This window comes from Buteo buteo, chromosome 12, assembly GCF_964188355.1.
Source record: "Buteo buteo chromosome 12, bButBut1.hap1.1, whole genome shotgun sequence".
Lineage (NCBI taxonomy): Eukaryota > Metazoa > Chordata > Aves > Accipitriformes > Accipitridae > Buteo > Buteo buteo.
In genome coordinates this window covers 33,201,103-33,219,006 of record NC_134182.1, presented here as the reverse complement: position 1 = coordinate 33,219,006, position 17,904 = coordinate 33,201,103, and the positions used below count along the sequence as shown (strand labels likewise).

General features: G+C 42.0%; 1 protein-coding gene across 1 annotated transcript in view; it reads right to left on the bottom strand.

Moving 5' to 3' along the window:
* PCNX2 (pecanex 2) overlaps nt 1-15,283 on the bottom strand; it is a 156,633-nt gene extending 141,350 nt beyond the window's left edge. Inside the window, exons 1-5 of the mRNA XM_075043275.1 lie at nt 15,131-15,283; nt 8,787-8,992; nt 6,162-6,279; nt 3,843-3,879; nt 1,673-2,962 (exon numbers count right to left, since the gene is read on the bottom strand). Of these exons, the coding sequence (XP_074899376.1) occupies nt 1,673-2,962; nt 3,843-3,879; nt 6,162-6,279; nt 8,787-8,992; nt 15,131-15,283 (1,804 nt within the window). The remainder of the gene's footprint in view (nt 1-1,672; nt 2,963-3,842; nt 3,880-6,161; nt 6,280-8,786; nt 8,993-15,130) is intronic.
* Between the last annotated feature and the right edge of the window lie 2,621 nt (nt 15,284-17,904).

The following is a 17,904-nucleotide window of genomic DNA, read 5'->3' as shown; positions in this document are numbered from 1 at the left end:
GACTAGGGAATGGAGAGGAGGGTAAGTAAGTACAGGAGAAGTGAACGCAAGCTGCGGGGAGGCAACGGGTTTAGGCGAGCTCAGAAAAGCCTAGAAAAGCAACAGTGTGGATTGCTAGGAAGAACAGAGGGAAAGATGAGAGAGAAGCAATACGAAGAGGAAGAAAAGGAGGCTGCACAGGAGAGGAGTGGCTAAGCTGAGAAGGGACGAAGGGGGAAGGGAATGCACAGAACTAGAAAAAGTGGGAAAAAAATGGACATAAGTGAAAGACACAATGAGCTGAAGGTCTAAGGCACCAGATAGGAAGACAGACTTAGGAAAGGCAGAGTGAAAGGTAAATGGAATCCACAGGAAAACTACTCATCAAGAGGATAAATCTACTTAATTTTTTTAAACAATGTAAAAGTACAAATTTCACATTTGTTTTTAAAAAAACTGACAAACTTTGAAATCAGCTGCATCTTTTTCATGTAATGGAAGGTTCTTGCGGGAACGAGCCTGGAGAGCAGAGACTCCCTAGAGCCTGTCTACGGACAGCGCCAAGCTGTTCTGCTGAGCGCCATTTTCCTACCTTCCATGCAAAATAGGTATTGAGATTACATCCTCTTAGCCTGTCTTAGAACAGCTTATTATAGGATCTAAGGTAAACTAAACGTTTTGGAGAAGCGGAAGATATGGGTTGTCTTTTGCTTTGGCCCCGATCTTCCAAACTGATTGCACGGATCACTTGGCAAGTACCCTGAGGTTGCACCTGCCTTCACTGCACCGTATCTCACATCCTCACGAAACAGTCCTGCTAGTTTTGCCTAGAGAGCTGCTAAAGACACTACAAACAATATTCCTTCCTAACAGAAAGGGGTCACAGAGTTAGTTGACAGATATTTCTATATAAGAGCTATAAATTGGATTGCATATAGGTTTTTAAATTAGCTGACAGATTTTTTTTGTTGTTTTAAATAAAGCCCCTTTGATTCAATGGAAACTTGCATGGGAAGATAGCATTTTTCATTAAAATACTGGGGGCTTTCATTGAAAACAACCACCAAACTTTCCTCCTTAAACCCCATATATTTTAGTTTTAAGCAACTAAAAATCAAAACTCTTACCTGCTGAGAATAAATACATGACTTTTTTCCTTTTTTTTTTTAATTATAAACCAACCCACATCTGTGCAGGAAGTTTAGGAATACGTGTGTGTACACACATACATGTTAGCTAAAAGTTGAACCATCACCAGTGACAATTCCAGCTTCTTACATACTTACAGGCACACACAGATAACTCTTCAACATGCACCTGATAAGATGGGCAACAGCAGGTGTAATGCTATAGCAATACACATTTTTGCAAGATATTTTTGGTATTCCAACAATCCAGCCCTGCCAAATACAAAATACTAGATACATACCAGACACCTAATGAGGTTAGCATTAGGTTTTCCAAAGGAAAGTCTTTAAGAAAATAAAAATATTAAAAAGAACTGCAGCTGACACTATCACATTTTCACTAAATCACCTTGGCCCACCAAGCCCAGCCCTTCCCTGGCCCTATTAGCAAAACCAGTTCTCCTCTGGGAATTTGCCCTACTGCAGATCTCAGGATAAGCTGCTACAAATAATGTAACTAGTCACAACTACTTTATTCCAAAAGAGTTGCAAACCATGCATCATACCTCCAACAAGCCCATTTTCCTTTGTCGTCTCTGTTTTGACAGTGGACTGATTAGATGCCTTCAACTTTGAGGTATTAATGGATTCCAGGAGGGAGACAAATTCTAGAAAGTTAGATTCATTGGGCACCTGTCCTTCTTTAGCTTCTAGATCCGATTTAGAAGTTGGTAAGGTCTTTTCTTTGTCAGATACCTCCATGAAATTCTTACTTAATAGCACATCTGTCCCACTGTCTACACTCAGCACCCGCATGTGCCTCTTTTCATGAGCAGTTCTACAGGACTGTGGGTCTAGGTTCTGCAGGTCTTCCTTAGAAGTTAAATCCATGGTCTGGACATTTTCAGAAGCATTCTCCCGATTTGGGTCTGAACAAGTGTTAGTTTCTAAAGGAGTATTTGCTGGGTTGCTGTGTTCCTTTACTGCATCACCCGATTCATAGCCAGAGCACTGGTTGGATGACAGCTCTGCATTTAAAATTTCTGGAGTTCTTTCGCCTTCACTAACTTCTGGGCAAGCCTTACCTTTACTGTCATCAGACAGGTCAAAAGTGATAACGGGGATTCTGAGCTGTTCGCTAGTTTTCTGACTTGGCCAACCTGCTGTAACTATACCAGACTCGAGGGCTGAGCTCGTTCTCTCAGTTCCCAGAGCCTTTAGGTGGACAGAGCCCGCTAGGTCACTGAGAGTGGTGTTTGGTGTAGTACTCATTGTGATGACAATTTTAATGGGCTCACATAGCTGGTCTCCAGGAAGAGAGTTGTCCACAACTGCAACAGCGGTCTCACTGTCCAAGCAATCAAGGTCCTCATGGGTATTACTGGCATTGCAAGAACTTTCCACGTGTTTGGGATCTTTGGTTGCAATGGCATTGCACTGTGGGCAGTTACTAGTAAAGCCTGTCTGTGGTGATCCATCTGGCAATTTCTCTCTTTTGTAGCTTTTAGGATAACTCAAATGGTCTGAAATAATCGAATTTTCACTGTCCCATGGCTCTGAAGAAACTCCAGTCCTTAAAATATCACCTTGTGATGAAGAAATATTGGAGAAGTTTTTAGCTACGTCTCTGTCCACAACAATATCTTGGGATCCATGCAGTCCATGTGGCTGTCCATTCCCTCCTTCTTGATTTATTCCATTACCAGAAAGTGTTTCCATAGCAGCTGGTTTTGTCACTATTGCTGAGGTGGTGGCACCTGAAGCGGAGGCTGTAGAAACAGGTAATAAATCTGCTTTGATACAGGGTGAGGTAGATGAAACTGGTGGTGCAGCCTGGTCTTCTAATACCATAACACCTAACAAAAAAACATATGGGAGTTAGGTCTCACAAACATGAACACTGTGCATTATTGACGTATGACCTTTAGCTAGCAAAACCTGATCCAGAACAAAGGAAGCACAGATGATATAGCTGATTAAAACAGTTCCTAAGCAAGGATCTTTTTTGTTAGCTACATGTGAAATACTATAAAAGCAAGCTGGAATCTTTCCAGGTCAGGACAGGTGTAGCAGCATGTCTATTGCATATGAATGATCAAAATAGCTCAAGAAACAGCTGAAATCAAAACTAAAACATTTTACAGAATTATCCCCACTTAAGGAGGGATGAAAGAAAGAATAAGCCAGCACGGCAGAAGTTTGCCTACAGTTCCAGTGCTTGAGATGTCTCAATATATTTTAGTTTATCTCCTTTTTGTTAAGGTTGATCACCATATCCTACGGGACCATTTAGGAATTGCACAAAGTGATGTAACAAAGCAAGGTGTGCTGGAATATACGCTACAGAGCTAAAGGTCAATAATCGTAACAGGAGTCTACAATTGGAAGATGTTTAAGAGCTTTAAGATGCTATCTGAGCATTGGCTTCCTGGTTTAATGCTTTACAGAGGCACAGAGCTTCCCAAGAATGTGGGGGAGAGGCTCTTTCATCTCCCTGTGTCAAAATGGGGGGAGCTACTTGTATGCTCACCAAAGGCTGCATCCCAAACAGCTTGGCTGACAGCTGAGAAAGCTTAGTCTGTTAAAATTCCCTTGAGATTTTGTTCTCTCGAGCTTTTCCATTCAGCTCCTAACATGAAGCACAACAGAACCTGCCATGGGGATCCTCTGTGCCTTTTTTGTGGCAAGCAATGATTAAACAAAGGTTTAAGGGGATTTATAAAGCCTTTAGGATACCTCTGAGATCCTCAATAGTTTCCCGGGTTGGCAGCTCCTAAAAATAAAAAGAAGCACACAAAATTAGCATGGGCATTTATTAAATTCTTTTGGAAAATGCAATAGCTATCTAATCAAAGGTTAATTACAGCATTGGTAAGTTGCTAACATCATTGAAATTTGGACATGTACCTTGCACAAAATGCAAGGGGTGGGTGAGGGTGATGGTTATAGAACAGTCATGCTCCAAATTGCATCATTGCAATTGTGTGTGATGTTTGGGGAGGGGAAAAAAAAAAAATCTAAGATTTTTTTTAAAAACGTTTTGCAGTGCCTAATCCAGATACTTTTTTTTTTTTTTAAATCATTACAGAATAGAATGTGCTCATTTGTTCCACTTTTCCAGCTATGCATTTCCAAAGCACTAAAATGAAAAGTTTAGTCTCCAGTACTTGGTAACAATTTCTCAATGGAAAACTAGTTGGACATAGCCATTAAATTATCATAGAATCATTTAGATGGCAAGGAAGTTTTGGAGGCCATTTGGTCCAAATCCCCTCCACCATACACACACCAAAGCAGGTACAGTTAGAGCAGGTTGCTCAGGGCCATCTCCAGCAGAGCTTTGAATATCTCCAAAGATGGAGATTTCACAACCTCTCTGGACAACCTCTTCCAGTATTTGACCACCCTCTTGGGGGGGGGGGGGGGAGGGGGGGGAACACAACCACAGACAAAAACTATTAAATCTAATTGATCTAATTGTAGCTTTGCACAGCTGCAAGTTCCAGCCACTGTCTCTTATCCCGTCACTGGGTACCTCTGAAAAGAGAATGCTCAGTCTCCACTGTATCTTACCATTAGGAAGGTGAAGACAGCCGTAAGCTCTTCTTCTAGTCTTACAAAAGGTTTTAGCCTTACAAAGGCTAAAACATCGCATCTACCTGTCCTCATACATCATGTACCTCACTCCTCAGTCACCTTAGTGGCCTCTGCTGGATTCTCATCAGCAGATCCATGTCTGTGGGAACCCACTGGGGAGCTCAAAACTAAACACAATACTCCACAGGAATACCTTGGGAGTCTAAATTCAACAGCCTAAGTGCATAACTAGAAAAAAAGCTAATGGGAAAAAATTAATGTGGCTCTCTTCTGGCTGACAGGCACCAAAACGAAAAGGAAATAATTATTATTATACCCTAAAATTTCATGGTGGTATCCTGGCAGCAAGAACAGGAGACTAGATTTGACAAGACTCAACCTACATGTTTAGAAGTAGGAGACTTGGTTGAGATCCCAAGAAGAAATGGGTTTGCAGAATGGACAAATACCAGAATACTGGGGACTAGGACAGAAACAAGGTGAAAAATATTTTACCTCATAAAAGAAAACTATTAATGTCTGTGAATCATACAGATGCTACAAAAAGGTAAAAACACTCCAGGAAATGAGGAAATAGTTCTCATTCAGATCAGGATTTGAACAGTTTGCAGTAAATAGGGACACGGGGTGGGGGTGGAGGGATATGAAGACAGAATGAAGTATCAAATAGCTACTTATTCAGAGATCACTAACCATCCTCTGCACTGACTGAGACAGGAGTCCTGTAGAAAAAATAGCATGGGATCACATAATTAAAGATTTTATCACCATATACATGGGGAGTAGCTTAAGATTACACAGCATTATTCTGTTCCTGATTTTTTGAATAGTTAACTCTTCAACCTTCTCATGGGTGTTTCCTATTTTTTCTTTAACAACATCTACATACATCCCCTTCATCACTTCATACTCTATTGATTTAGAAAGCATGGCCAATGGCATGGAATGCACATACATCTATTTTTAACCTCATGTAGACATCTCCTAGATTTATATAATGTTTTTTATGCTTTGTTTAAATACTCAAGAGATGTGTTGGGTTTGTTTTATAACCATAAGTCTAGTTACAAAACCAAATTATTAACGCTCCAGGAGCGGATCCCTTCTGAGGCAATGAGAGGCTGCTCTGATTGCATTAGCCTCTCCTTTCTCTCAAAGCAGCCAAGAAAACTAGTTGCTCTTTGCAAGATTTACAAAGGCCATTTGGTATCTATAGAGCAGACAGACCCCTCCTAAGAAGTGCAGAATTACATATACCAGTTTCAGCTTTGCAAACCCAAACCTTTAGGACAAGGCTGACTGACAGCAGTGGTATACCTAGTAGATCCACAGAACGACCTTTCCTCCTCAGGGCAGACCTACGCTTCAAGTGATCAGTACCTGGCAATACAAAACTCCGTGTGGTAAGCTGTGGACTGCATGAAGTGAAGACGTTATTACAGGAAACAGCATACTAACCATTGCTCCAGGTGAGTTCTGTGAGTCCAGAGCCTGTACTCTTGAACTGTCATGAATTGTTTGGATAGAGTCATTTTGCTTGGTCTCACCAATGACACCATTATCCCCTGTGTTATTGCTGAAAAGGAAGCAAATGAAGAGTAAAGCAATGCTTCTTACCACAGAGGATCACAGTAAGTTTTGGGAAGAAACTGAGGAATAATAACAGAATAGGAAGAAGTAGCACAGCACAAGGAAGTGACAGCAGGTTTTTCCCCTCCAATGCTAAAAGCACAGAGCTGAAAAATACTGTAACCCCTTTTTGCACCTCCTTCCTCACCAAGGCAACTTGCCAAAAATAAATTAATTAAACCCCCACAGTATAAAATGATTCTGGTGTCTTCGGAAGTAGAGCATTGCTATGAGAAATGCAATGACATCTCCTCAAACTCCCTATGTGTACATCATATCATTTAGCCTGCCTGACACGCACACAGATTTATTGGCACAAAAGGCTGTTTGGGGCTTCTCATTAGACATACAACAGTCAAACACTACTCCTTTCACAATTTTTGCTTTTTACATCCTTTCACTGTACCCTTGTGTACATATTGCTTATCTAACTGCCTGTTTATTTACCATCCTCCCATCAAACAACTATTTGAGATGCAATACATAATGTGTATTAATACAACCATTAGACCACAAAATAGTTGTTCCTCTGGTTTTAGCCAAGGCAAACATATGTCCATTACTAATTTCATATGTTATAAGACAACTTGTTGATCACTTCCTTTGTGGATGCATTCAGCTACCCACTAACTCTTTTTACACATATTTTCTACTAGCTTTTCCATGGATATAAGCAAGAATTTTTGGACAAGGTTTACTAATGAGAACTAACACATGTTCTCTTTCTTGGCTATAACACAACAAAAATTCAGTCAGAAAAAAAATCAACACTATAGTGAAATGTCAAAAAGTGTGGGTTTGGACTTTTTTGTTTGTTTGTAAAGTCGTTGTTTTCAAAACAACCCTTATTTTAAAACCCTACAACTCTATATAAACTATAAAATTATTTACCTGGGGATCTCAGCCACCTTTCCACAATTTTTTTTTGTAGTTCACTGGCTTTAAAAACTTGTTCAATCAACCTGTCAACTACCGGGGCCTGTTTAAGAACTTCCGTCATCCATCTAGTCAAAATACTAAGTTCTTTATTTTCTGATCAAGTACTAAATAATGGACTGTTGTGCCTAGGACCTCCTAGGAAGAATAGTTACATGATTTAACACACAAGTTTTAAGTGATTCTACCTCTACTTCTTAGACCAAATAAAGACAAGATAATGAAAGTTTGCATTCATCTCATCAGCCAGTGGTCTGTCGAGAACTAAAGAGGACTAGAGCTTGGAAGGCATCACCCAATCTAAAATAAAAACCTTGTATGGTTAGTGACACACATCAGAGGCATTTCTCAGAAGAGTCTCGATGCAGGCGGACCTTGACACTCCCAGCAACGTCACTGCCAGGAGCATAGCACAGACGTGCATGTGTAAAGACACAGACAAGCAGTAGCACAGAGGTACACAAACAATCTTGATACTACTTAGCTTCCACAGAGCTAGCAGTAGCGACAGCAAATGCACCAAAAAATACCCAAAGTTATTTTATGCAGAGCTCTCTGTTGAAGCTTGACGGGTAGTTGTAACAAACCTACTCAGTTTAAGCTTTGTTTGGACATTTCTATGCTGCCGTCACTGTTGGATGTACCTTATTGCACCATTTTTTACATCTGTCATAACACTTGGGAACACTGGAAGCCTCTTGCCAGCTTCATTTGTTTGTATGACACAAGCTTGAAAAACCAGCAAGAGAGGTCTACATTTATTCCAAAAAGTGTACGGTGGAATATTCTACCTATACAGAAATCTGGAAAATGTCAGTACTAGTCTTTAGTCCAATACTGGTTTTACCTTTAACACCATCTCAACTGGGAAGAAGCCTTATTGACTTTGTTTATTTGCAGCAAAGACATAGTGGTTGACTCCTCAGTAGAAAGGCTGCAAATACCTGACAAATGCCCCTGAGAAATAAAAGCGGTTCTAGCTTTCCACATGAATAGGACCACAGAAGCAGTCACAATAAAACGTAAAGGGGGAAAGTGACTTACGGATCTAGGTTTGAATCGAGAGGAAAGTTACTACAAGCACACAAAGACAACATGAGCTCAGGCCTTCAAAGCCATGATATTAAAGCATTTTCTTTGCCAACAGGTGCGTGCCACTTCTCCTCCTCTTCCCAGCAGGTAAGCACAGCAGGAAGAGGAAAGAGCAAGCATTTAAGGCTTCCGAGAAAACTTCTCCCAGGTTTTCTCCAGGATCTTTTAGCACCTCCCAGACAGGTCTCTTCCTACTGCCCTCACCATGCCCAGCTGCTGCCTCACCCTCTGAATCAGGTGCAGCTCTCCCTGCTTCACCGCAAGCATGCTGAAGCCACCGAAAATAAAAGCACTAAGCAGGTTTTTGTTCCCCACATGACTGGGAGGCATTTTCCTACAGTCAACAAGCATTTCTGCTATGCAGGACCATGGTGCAAACTCATCCATTTTATAGAATGTACCAGCAATGGGCGATGAAAGCCTTACCTACGATTTGAGGGCTGAACTGTGTTTCCTTTTGGAACTTCTGTGTCTTTACAATGCCTTCCATTTTTTCTTGAGAGCTTTGGTTGAATTACTTCACCTTTATCGAACATGAGATGCAGACGGTAACTGATCACCTTTATTACTGTGAAGAACACGGTCACCGAGCTGCAGTACACAAAAACCGTAACCGCATTTGCTGGAAAAGCCTACAGAAAGAAATAATAAAGACATAATCATAACAGTTTATTTTGAGAAGATGCTACTAAGATTTTTAAAGTAATTTTCAAACTCTTTATTCTTTATTGTCTATTATTTGTACCTCTACTGAGTTCTGCAACCACAAGAAGTAGTGCATCTTCATACAGCATACTTGAGTTCCACTCACAAAATAGGTCTAAGGATTTGTTCAAATTTGAAACCATTTTACAAGATTTATTCTTCTTTTGATTAGCTGTGGATATTATTTATTTCTTAACAAAATCAGTAAAATCTCACAATTGACAAACATTGTAAAACCTCCTAAGATACTGCATTCCCAGGATAATGCAGCTGCAGCCTTTCCTAAACTGTGAACTTATAAAAATACAGACACAACATGAAACATTAGTTAACTACAAACAGGAAACCCCTTTTGAATAATTCTGTCATCCTACCCCGCTTCTCAGTTATGATTTAACAGTTAAATGCTGTAGTTTGATCTCCTTTTTCTAAGACTTCTCATGTTCCGAACTATCTTTACCACCAAAGAATATTAAATAATTAATCAGGATTAGTCAAAACAAATGAATAAAATTCATGTGGAGAGGCAGTCTCTTTGGATTCTTTTTCTAAGGTTCATAATTGTCAATTTGCAGCTGTGTGATCTATTTACTGATCTGTGATGAGCACTGTATTTCTCAGTCATTAAAATTAATTACAGTTCAACTATAGTCTGGAAAGTTCTTTCACAGACATTACATACAACAGTTTTATACGTAAATACTTCCTTACAGTGAAGGGCAAATCACAGCAATGGACACTTGCAGTTATAATTGAAGGGCCAAAGCCTTTATCATTATAGTCATGGAATGCCCTTATGTATTGTTGTCACACAGCTGCCGTCTCACAATGAGTTTAATCTTTTCTCAGGTTTTTGTTTTTTAAACAGAGCATTACTATATCCCTGCACAATTTGTAGCAGGGGCGGGGTGGGGGAGGACGATTTTTCAATGCTCGGGATTTGCTAAAAGCCTACTGAAGTTAATTTTTAAGAATGGTCTTTCCTTTGGGCCTAAATCTATCATTTTAACTATCAGCATTGCAGGTCAAGGAGCATTTGGATGTAAAAGATTAGAATTCTTTTCAGATTCATAAATAAACCACACTGACCACACAGGTGAAGGGAACAAGGCACACTCGCTTCATCTCTAAAACAAGTCACCACATTTATCTTGATGTTGAAATTAATATGTTGAATCATTTCTGTGTTATTACAAGCAAGTGGGTTGCTATCCTGCTGCTACTTTTGGCTTTGTGAGACTTCATACCTTCAAGATGTACATGTGAAAATTTTCAGGCAAATCCTTTTTTATGACTATTCTAATTCATATACAAAGAATCTATTGCACAAAAGCGGAGTAGCTATTTAGCATGTAGGCACTACTAATGATCCCTGATAAGACAAACATTACTTTCTACAAGTTGAGGCTTAGTCTGTTAAGAGTACTTTGTGGTACTAGGTATATAGCGAAACGAAGCATACCCTTCAGTTATTTAGCGAATCTGGGCCAGAAAGAGGATCAGTTTGCAAGGCCATGCTCTCAGGGTATAAGGTTTGGTGGATGAGGTTGAAGAACTTGTGTTTTATGTCTAATGTATTCACAAAACACAAGTTAAAAATTGCTTGGTTTCACAAAGAATGATAGCCAAGTATCTGTAATCATTTGTTTTAAAGAGAGATTTGTTCACTCTCCAAAGAATCTCTTCAACTATACACTAAAAAGCATAGGCCAACCACTCATTATTAAGTAACAGCTCAGAATGAGACACTAGAAAAGAAATGCTCTATAGGCAACGTTCATAAAGCTTAATAAATATTATATGAATAATGTCAAGAGGACACAACAAAAATAGACTTCCAGTAATGCAGTCTACGGCTGCACAGAGCACGCTATGAGAGAGAATCAAAGGAAGCTCCTAGACTTCCAAGTGGAAAAGAGGGCCAGTTTTAGTAAATGCTGAGGGCTGCATGTCCTCATCCCTGCCTTGTGACCAGACCTACCGGAGATGCACCCGGAGCCTGCCAGCCGACTCCCTGCCCATCTGCCCGGGATACACAGCACTTCCCCACGTACGTGCCATGCATGCTCACAAGCCTGCCTATGTATAATAAGGCCAGCGCATCCTTAATATTCTAAATCTTGGGGCGAGCTAAGTAGTACAAGCCAGCAGCTTGCTCCCTGCCCACAGGAGGAATTAGGAGAAAGATGAAGGTGAGAATGGAAAGCCCTCGATTTTCTGAATCTGGCCTCTTGCATAAGGGTACAAGTGTCATATGACTGCAGTTCGTGTTCCCAGGTACGGATAGGTGAAAGCTATCAAGTCTGCTTGAGCTAAGGAGGAATTAAGTTATAGACCACTGAGGAATTATATGATAGATTCCCTTTTGATGCAGTATAGTTATAATTAGCCTGGTTTCCTATGGAAACGAGGTTTTATAATCACACCATGTGCCTGTGTATTCATCATCTCTCTCCGTCCCCTCTCCTGAATAACTTTCTAATTCTTTAGCTACTTTCAACTAACTTTGAGAGAATATACCCCACTGGGACAAGGTCACAGCAGCACACCTCCTGTGTTAACGAGAGGAACCCACACAGCTCTCTGACCTTTTGAATGCCACCCCAGTGACAGGAAAAGCTTCAATTGAGCTGACAACTTATTAGAAGCTAGAAAAAAAACCATCCACAAATACAAATTCATTAGAAAGCAGGCTTCATGACATCCCACAGGTTTCTGTGGAAGCTGTAGCTCTAGCTTTCTTTGCTCTTGCCCAATTAAAAACTCTACCATAATGTACTTTTTGTTTTCCAGTAGCTTCCGTTGTTATACCCCGCACCAGAACAGCGTGGGGTCACAGGCAGAAGCGCAGGCTGGTGCCTTCCAAATGTGGCCTTACTACTGCAAGTGCAACAGAGTTGACCTGCCCAGGCAGGGAGAGCTGTTGCTTGGGGCTTCTGCCCACCCAGAGTTTGCTCCCAGACGAACGGTCAAATTCTTCTCCACATGTCTACTAACACTATTTGAGTAGCACAAAGGCAGAGGTGACCGAGGTATATGCTTCCTAATATAAAGGTGTGTAACCTTTGAACAAAACACCACACCTTGTAAATTGGACTGAATGATTAAAGTCAATTAGACCCACATGTATCCCACCTGATGCTTGAGCACTTGAGGCATCTAAACCAAGATGGTGCTGCACCTGGGCCTCACTGTCTCGGTGTGCTACAGAACACAAACAAGGGAACTGCCAAATAAATATGCAGTCAGCTGCTACCATCAGGCTTGCAGAGATATGAGTGGGAGATATAATATTGGAGCCAAAGGTAAATATTTTTATGTTCATTTAGCTGAACTGGTAACCAAGAGATGTCCATCACACAGTACAAAACATGGGAAAACAGGTAGCAAATAAAATCGCAGGGGCAGTTTTAAGTATGCACCCTACCACACAATAAATACAGCAAGTACAGTGTAGCTTACCTCTCTTTTGTGGAGGTATATGTATCCTCACTTTCACAGAGAGATAAACTGGGGTAAAGCGTGGCCAAATGGGACCAGAAGCAGCTGACACAGTGCAAGTTTTATTACAGTTTACTGCTGAGTAATTTATGTGCCCACACCCTTATACTGCCATGTTGTACTTCTATCAGAGCATGATTGGAAGTAACAACCCTGTAAGTTCAAGGGCTTCCTGTCCAAAAAAAGGCAGAAGAAGCACTAAGCCCTTCTGGGGACCCACTGAAACATGGATGCACATTCTCTTGTGGTTTGTAAAATAAGCTCTAGTACAAGCATTCCCAAAGTTGCATCTCCGAGTCACTGGTGTTTCCCCGGGGCTGAATTCAGCCCAGTGGCTTTTTTACAACAATTACCGCTATTTTCATGCACAAAACACCTGGGAACCCTGGATTGTTTGGTGGAATAAAATAACTTTAATTTTTAATCTATTATGAGTGTTGTCATGGCTGAGTTAGAAGAGATGTCATTACAATTTTGAAAGTTGATTTTAACAGCAATGATGCTCCAAATAATATCCAAGGTACATTTTTAACTGTATATTTACTACTACAAAGGATAAATGAGAAAGTGAAGGAAGAGATGGAAACACTGATCTGCATTTTCAGGTGTGGGGGAGCTAATAACAGAACCATTAGTACCAAAAGGAAGCTATGCTGACAAAGCTGGAGAATGAAATCCTCAATCCACATGACAGAAACAACTTGATACTATAAGCTGCCCGACACTACTGTCGACACATCTCTGCCAAGCCAGTGTGAAAAATCTAAAAACTGCTGGATGAGTTTTGCCATTTCATTCAAATCAAACTGTTTCAGAGAGACTTTCTGACTTTGACAGAAGCATAATTAAGATTATACCAACCAAAGGAAAATTTTAAAAAGTAGTACTCTGATTTGTTTTGACTTTGACATTTCAAGAAATATCAGTGACTGCTTTAAGCTGAATCCAAAACTACTGGTGTCAAGCATGTAACATAAATACCACCCCAAACATTAGTGAATATAATATTATAAATAAAATTCCCCAAAGAAAACCTTTCGTTAAAAAGCAGGTTCAAGTTTCTAAGTGGCAAGACTATGTCTTGCACAAAGTTTACAAAGCCCAACCACTTAAAAGCAAGAAGACAAATACTTAAGGACATCATAACTCTCAAGCAGCCAGCATAATAAATGCATTATTCTTATCAAGAATAAAGAATTCCCACAGCAATACATTAGCTCAAGAACACAAGTCCTGCATTTAACCGGATGATTCATCAGAAAGTCAGCCAGTCTGCAGAAAAAGCAAAAAGATAGGCAAAGATGAAGCCCGAGAGAGAGAGAAAAAGTTCAGTAGATAAGTTAGGTTTTCTGCCCTTCCCTTTAAATAATGCCTTTTTTTACCTTAGCTCTGACCTACAGTCTTCGTATTCAATGTTATTTTGTGCAACCCTGAATGCCTTCTTCCATGCTATTAGTTCAGAAGTTTCCCACAAGGAAATAAATGTTCTTTCAAATACATACTTACATCAACTGGAAAAAAGTTAACCTTTACTTTTTTTCCTTTTTAATCACACATAATGCTTTGACAGTCCTGCAATGCAAGACTCTTGCTGGTTTGCATAGGAAATAGACCTTATCAATCAGAAGAAAGCATATTGTTATCTTGGTTCATTAACTCCATGAGCCATGCTTACAGGAATTCACTGCAATCCATGCCACAAAACACAGCGTACCAATTGATTTTTAAAAATACAAGATTTGCTTTTCACTGGGATGGCAGAGGGATTCACGAATGCGCTTTCCTTTTGAAAATCGGGCCAATAGCTGACCACGTAGGGTGAAGAGACCTATTTAGAAGTTTTATCCAACAAAAAAATATTCTACAGAATTTAGTTAAGAATTTAGTTGAGTCACTGTGAGAACCAGAAGGATGTAAATTGTTTCCAGTGGAAGCAATATTAAACTACAATCGCTCAAGAACACACCAATGAATAGATGCCGTGATCCAGCAAACTATACTTTCAAGTTTTTCTCACACAGTAGGAAAACACACAAAAATGGAGCAAAAGTTTCAGGTTTTCAAGGAAAATATTTCTCAAGTCTGGCGAACAAACTCTAGTGATTAAAATTATTTATTTCCAATGTTTAAATTTCAGCACAAAGGGAGCTGCATGTCACGAAAAGCCATGTGACTCACCAGTGACATTCAGCAAGGCATATTAATTACGTGCTATTTGGATTTTTCCATTTATTTACCCTTCCCAGCAGGTGAAGACTGGAGCAGAGTAGGAAAAAAAAACCGTTTCTAAAAGAGATTTTTTTTTTTTTCTTTAAACAAACGTCCCCGCGGTCATTCGGCATTTCCAGAGGCCAGCCCTGCACCCTTTCCCAAGTAACCCTATCCAACCGCTTCAGCCGGGCTCAGAGCTCCGGCCCCGGACTAACCCCCCCCCCCCCCCCTCAACTTTTGGACACAAACCCCACCAAGCCCATTTTTTTAACCCTCCCGCCGCCCGGGGTCCGCGGCGGCCGACCCCCCCCCCAGCTCCATCGCCGCCCTCCCCGCCGCGGGCCGGCTCTCACCAGGTGCAGGGCCATGGGCAGCGTCAGCAGGAAGAGCCACAGATAGAGGTGGCAGCTGTTGGTGAAGGCGCCCTGCTCCGGGTCGTGGTACCAGCCCCCGGTCAGCGCCGCCCACACGCCTTGACCCACCAGCCGAGCCGCCGGCGACACCATGGCGGCCGACCGCCCCCGCCGCCGCCACCGCCGCCCCTCAGCCGCCCGCCGCCGCCGCCGCCATGCCGGGCGCCCGCGGATTCTCCCATGGTGCCCCGCGACGCCGAGCATCCCGCCCGCCCCTCCCCGAGCGCCGCCGCCGCCGCCGCAACCACGGGCCGGCCCCCCCCAACCCCGCCGCCGCCTCCTCGCCCTACGCCGCGGGAGGAGCTGCCCCGCCGCCGGGCCCCGGCTACCGGTAGCGGGCGGCAGCGAACGGAGGCCGCAAGGCGGAGAGGGGCCGGGCCGACAGAGACAGACACACACACACACACGACAGTTCTGGCGCGGAGGCGTCCGTCGCCGTGGGCGGCCGGGAGGTTGGTGCAAAAAAAAAAACGCGCGGCAAAGAGGCAGCACCGGCGTCAGCCAGCTGGGCTGCTCTCCTCATCGGTCACACACACACACACACACCCCCCCGCCTTGTTTTCATTGCCAGTTATTCGTTTTGCCTGATACATCACGAGTTTCGCAGCTTTCAGCGCTGCCCCAGCTCCAGTGTTGGCGGTTTTGTGTTGTTTTGAGCTGTGTTTTGGGCAGGCAGGTGGGGAAATTCGGTAAAAAACATTGGGTTTCTTTCAAGAATGAGCTTAGGGTAAAATGCAGTCTGCCTTGCGTCAAAGAATTTCATGGCAGCTGACATCAAATTAGGAGAGTGAAGAGGTAGGTGAGGGATGGGGGAAGCACAGGTGTGGGAAGGAGAGGGGAGTGGGGCTGAGATGGAGGATGGAGCCAAGTTTCCAGCATGCTTTGTACAGATTTTTTACACAAAGAGACCAAAGATGCTATTAAACAACTGTATTTGTGAGCTAATGCACCACATCCCGGCTTGCTTCGTGACACTGCAGGCAATGCGGCCGCACTGGATGCTTGTGTTGGCTTGTTGGGAGGGATGATACAGCAGTAGGAACAAGCGGCTGGGAGCAAGGGGAGGAACAGCACCATTCCCTTCAGCGGCGCTGGCACCCTCGGATGTCTGTTCTGTGGATCTATAGCCACGGGGCGTGAGTAATGGCTTGGTGCGTCCTTGGTAAGCAGCAAAGTCTCTTGATCTGTTCAAGCGAGGCACAGCCCCAGCAGTGCCTCGTGCGCTGCTCCTCTGCGCCCATCTCGCCTAAACCTCTCTCTTGTTGCATGGAAATTTTTTGGTTTACCCTTTGCAGATTCATTTCAAAGATGACAAAGGTCGTTCATGCAAATGTAATGATTGAATCGAGTGCAATAGCCAGCCAAAATAATAATTTTGATGTGTGATAATTAAAAATGTTAATTTCTCAGAAACTACTGAAGTTGTTTTCCACATGCATGCTGGCAAATAAGATCATTTACATGCACAGCTCCAAAAAAGAAAGATGAGTAAACAAAGGCAGAAGTGGAAAGCTGCTTCAAAACCTCCTCTCTCCTGTTTTTTGAGACCTCCTCATGTAAGTTATTATTTTATCTGGAAGCCCCAGGTAATGCAGACTCCATTGGAGTTGATATAACATTGGGTCTTACTTGGGTGACTTGTCCGCCCATCACTCAAATCTTTCAACTCTTCCTCATCTTTGGATGATGTTGACACCAAATATTTTTTGGGATAACGGTACTTGCAGGAATGAAGGGTTCCTTTAATTCCCAGCTCAGGATATGTGTTCTGGACACAACGTAGATGCACAGTACTATACCTACAGCTGCCGCAGTGCCAAAGATGAAAAATGCGACCGCTTTTATCTCGAGAGATGCCAATGACAGACCGAGCCAAAAGCTCTGCCTTCTGTACACCGTTCTTCTCAATGGTTAACTCTAGGTGGTGCCATCAGAAAAGTCACAGGCACTTCCCAGCGTTCTCTGTAACATTTCCATTATTAGAACTCCTAGGAACAGCAATTATATACCAGGATCCTAGAGCACTAGGTGCTGCAGAAACACTGAACAAAGAATAACCTGAGTGTAGCAATTGCTAGAGGATAATGGTACTTCAGAGAGCAAATTTTGGAATAATAGCACTAAATAAATATTTAAACTTTTCACCGTACTGCAACCAATACCTTGTCTGACCCAAAACATTCCACACTTAATTAGTTCCTGCAGATTCTTTCAGATAACAGATAAAGTTCAAGGTGGAATTTGTGTGGCAGAATGCTTGTATTACAACATACTTTATGGCTTTTATAATAAGGCAAATACGCAGATAAGGAAAAGGTTTGTAATTATCTCTCTGAATAGCTGCAAGGCAATCTCTTATATTAAAGGAAATGGGAGAAGACTCGATAGACGTGCTAGTTCTGCATTCTTTCTTTTTGGTTAATGTGGTTCACTAAGTCACTTTCTGCGTAATTTTATTTTTTGCCTCATGTACAACTACAGGCACTGCTTAGACTGTGGGCTAAACAAGAATTAATGATTTTTGGATGCTGTAATTTTAGGGGTTTTTTAATTACTGTCTTTATGTTAGAATCTTAGTCCTGTGGTATCCAGCTGCAAATTTTGTGTGTATGTAGGGACATACAGTGCCCTGGATGTGGGTTTTTGTGCGAGAAGTTGAGAGGCGCTCATCACGCCGGGTTATTCTACCTGGCAGTGCGGTTTGACACCTTCCC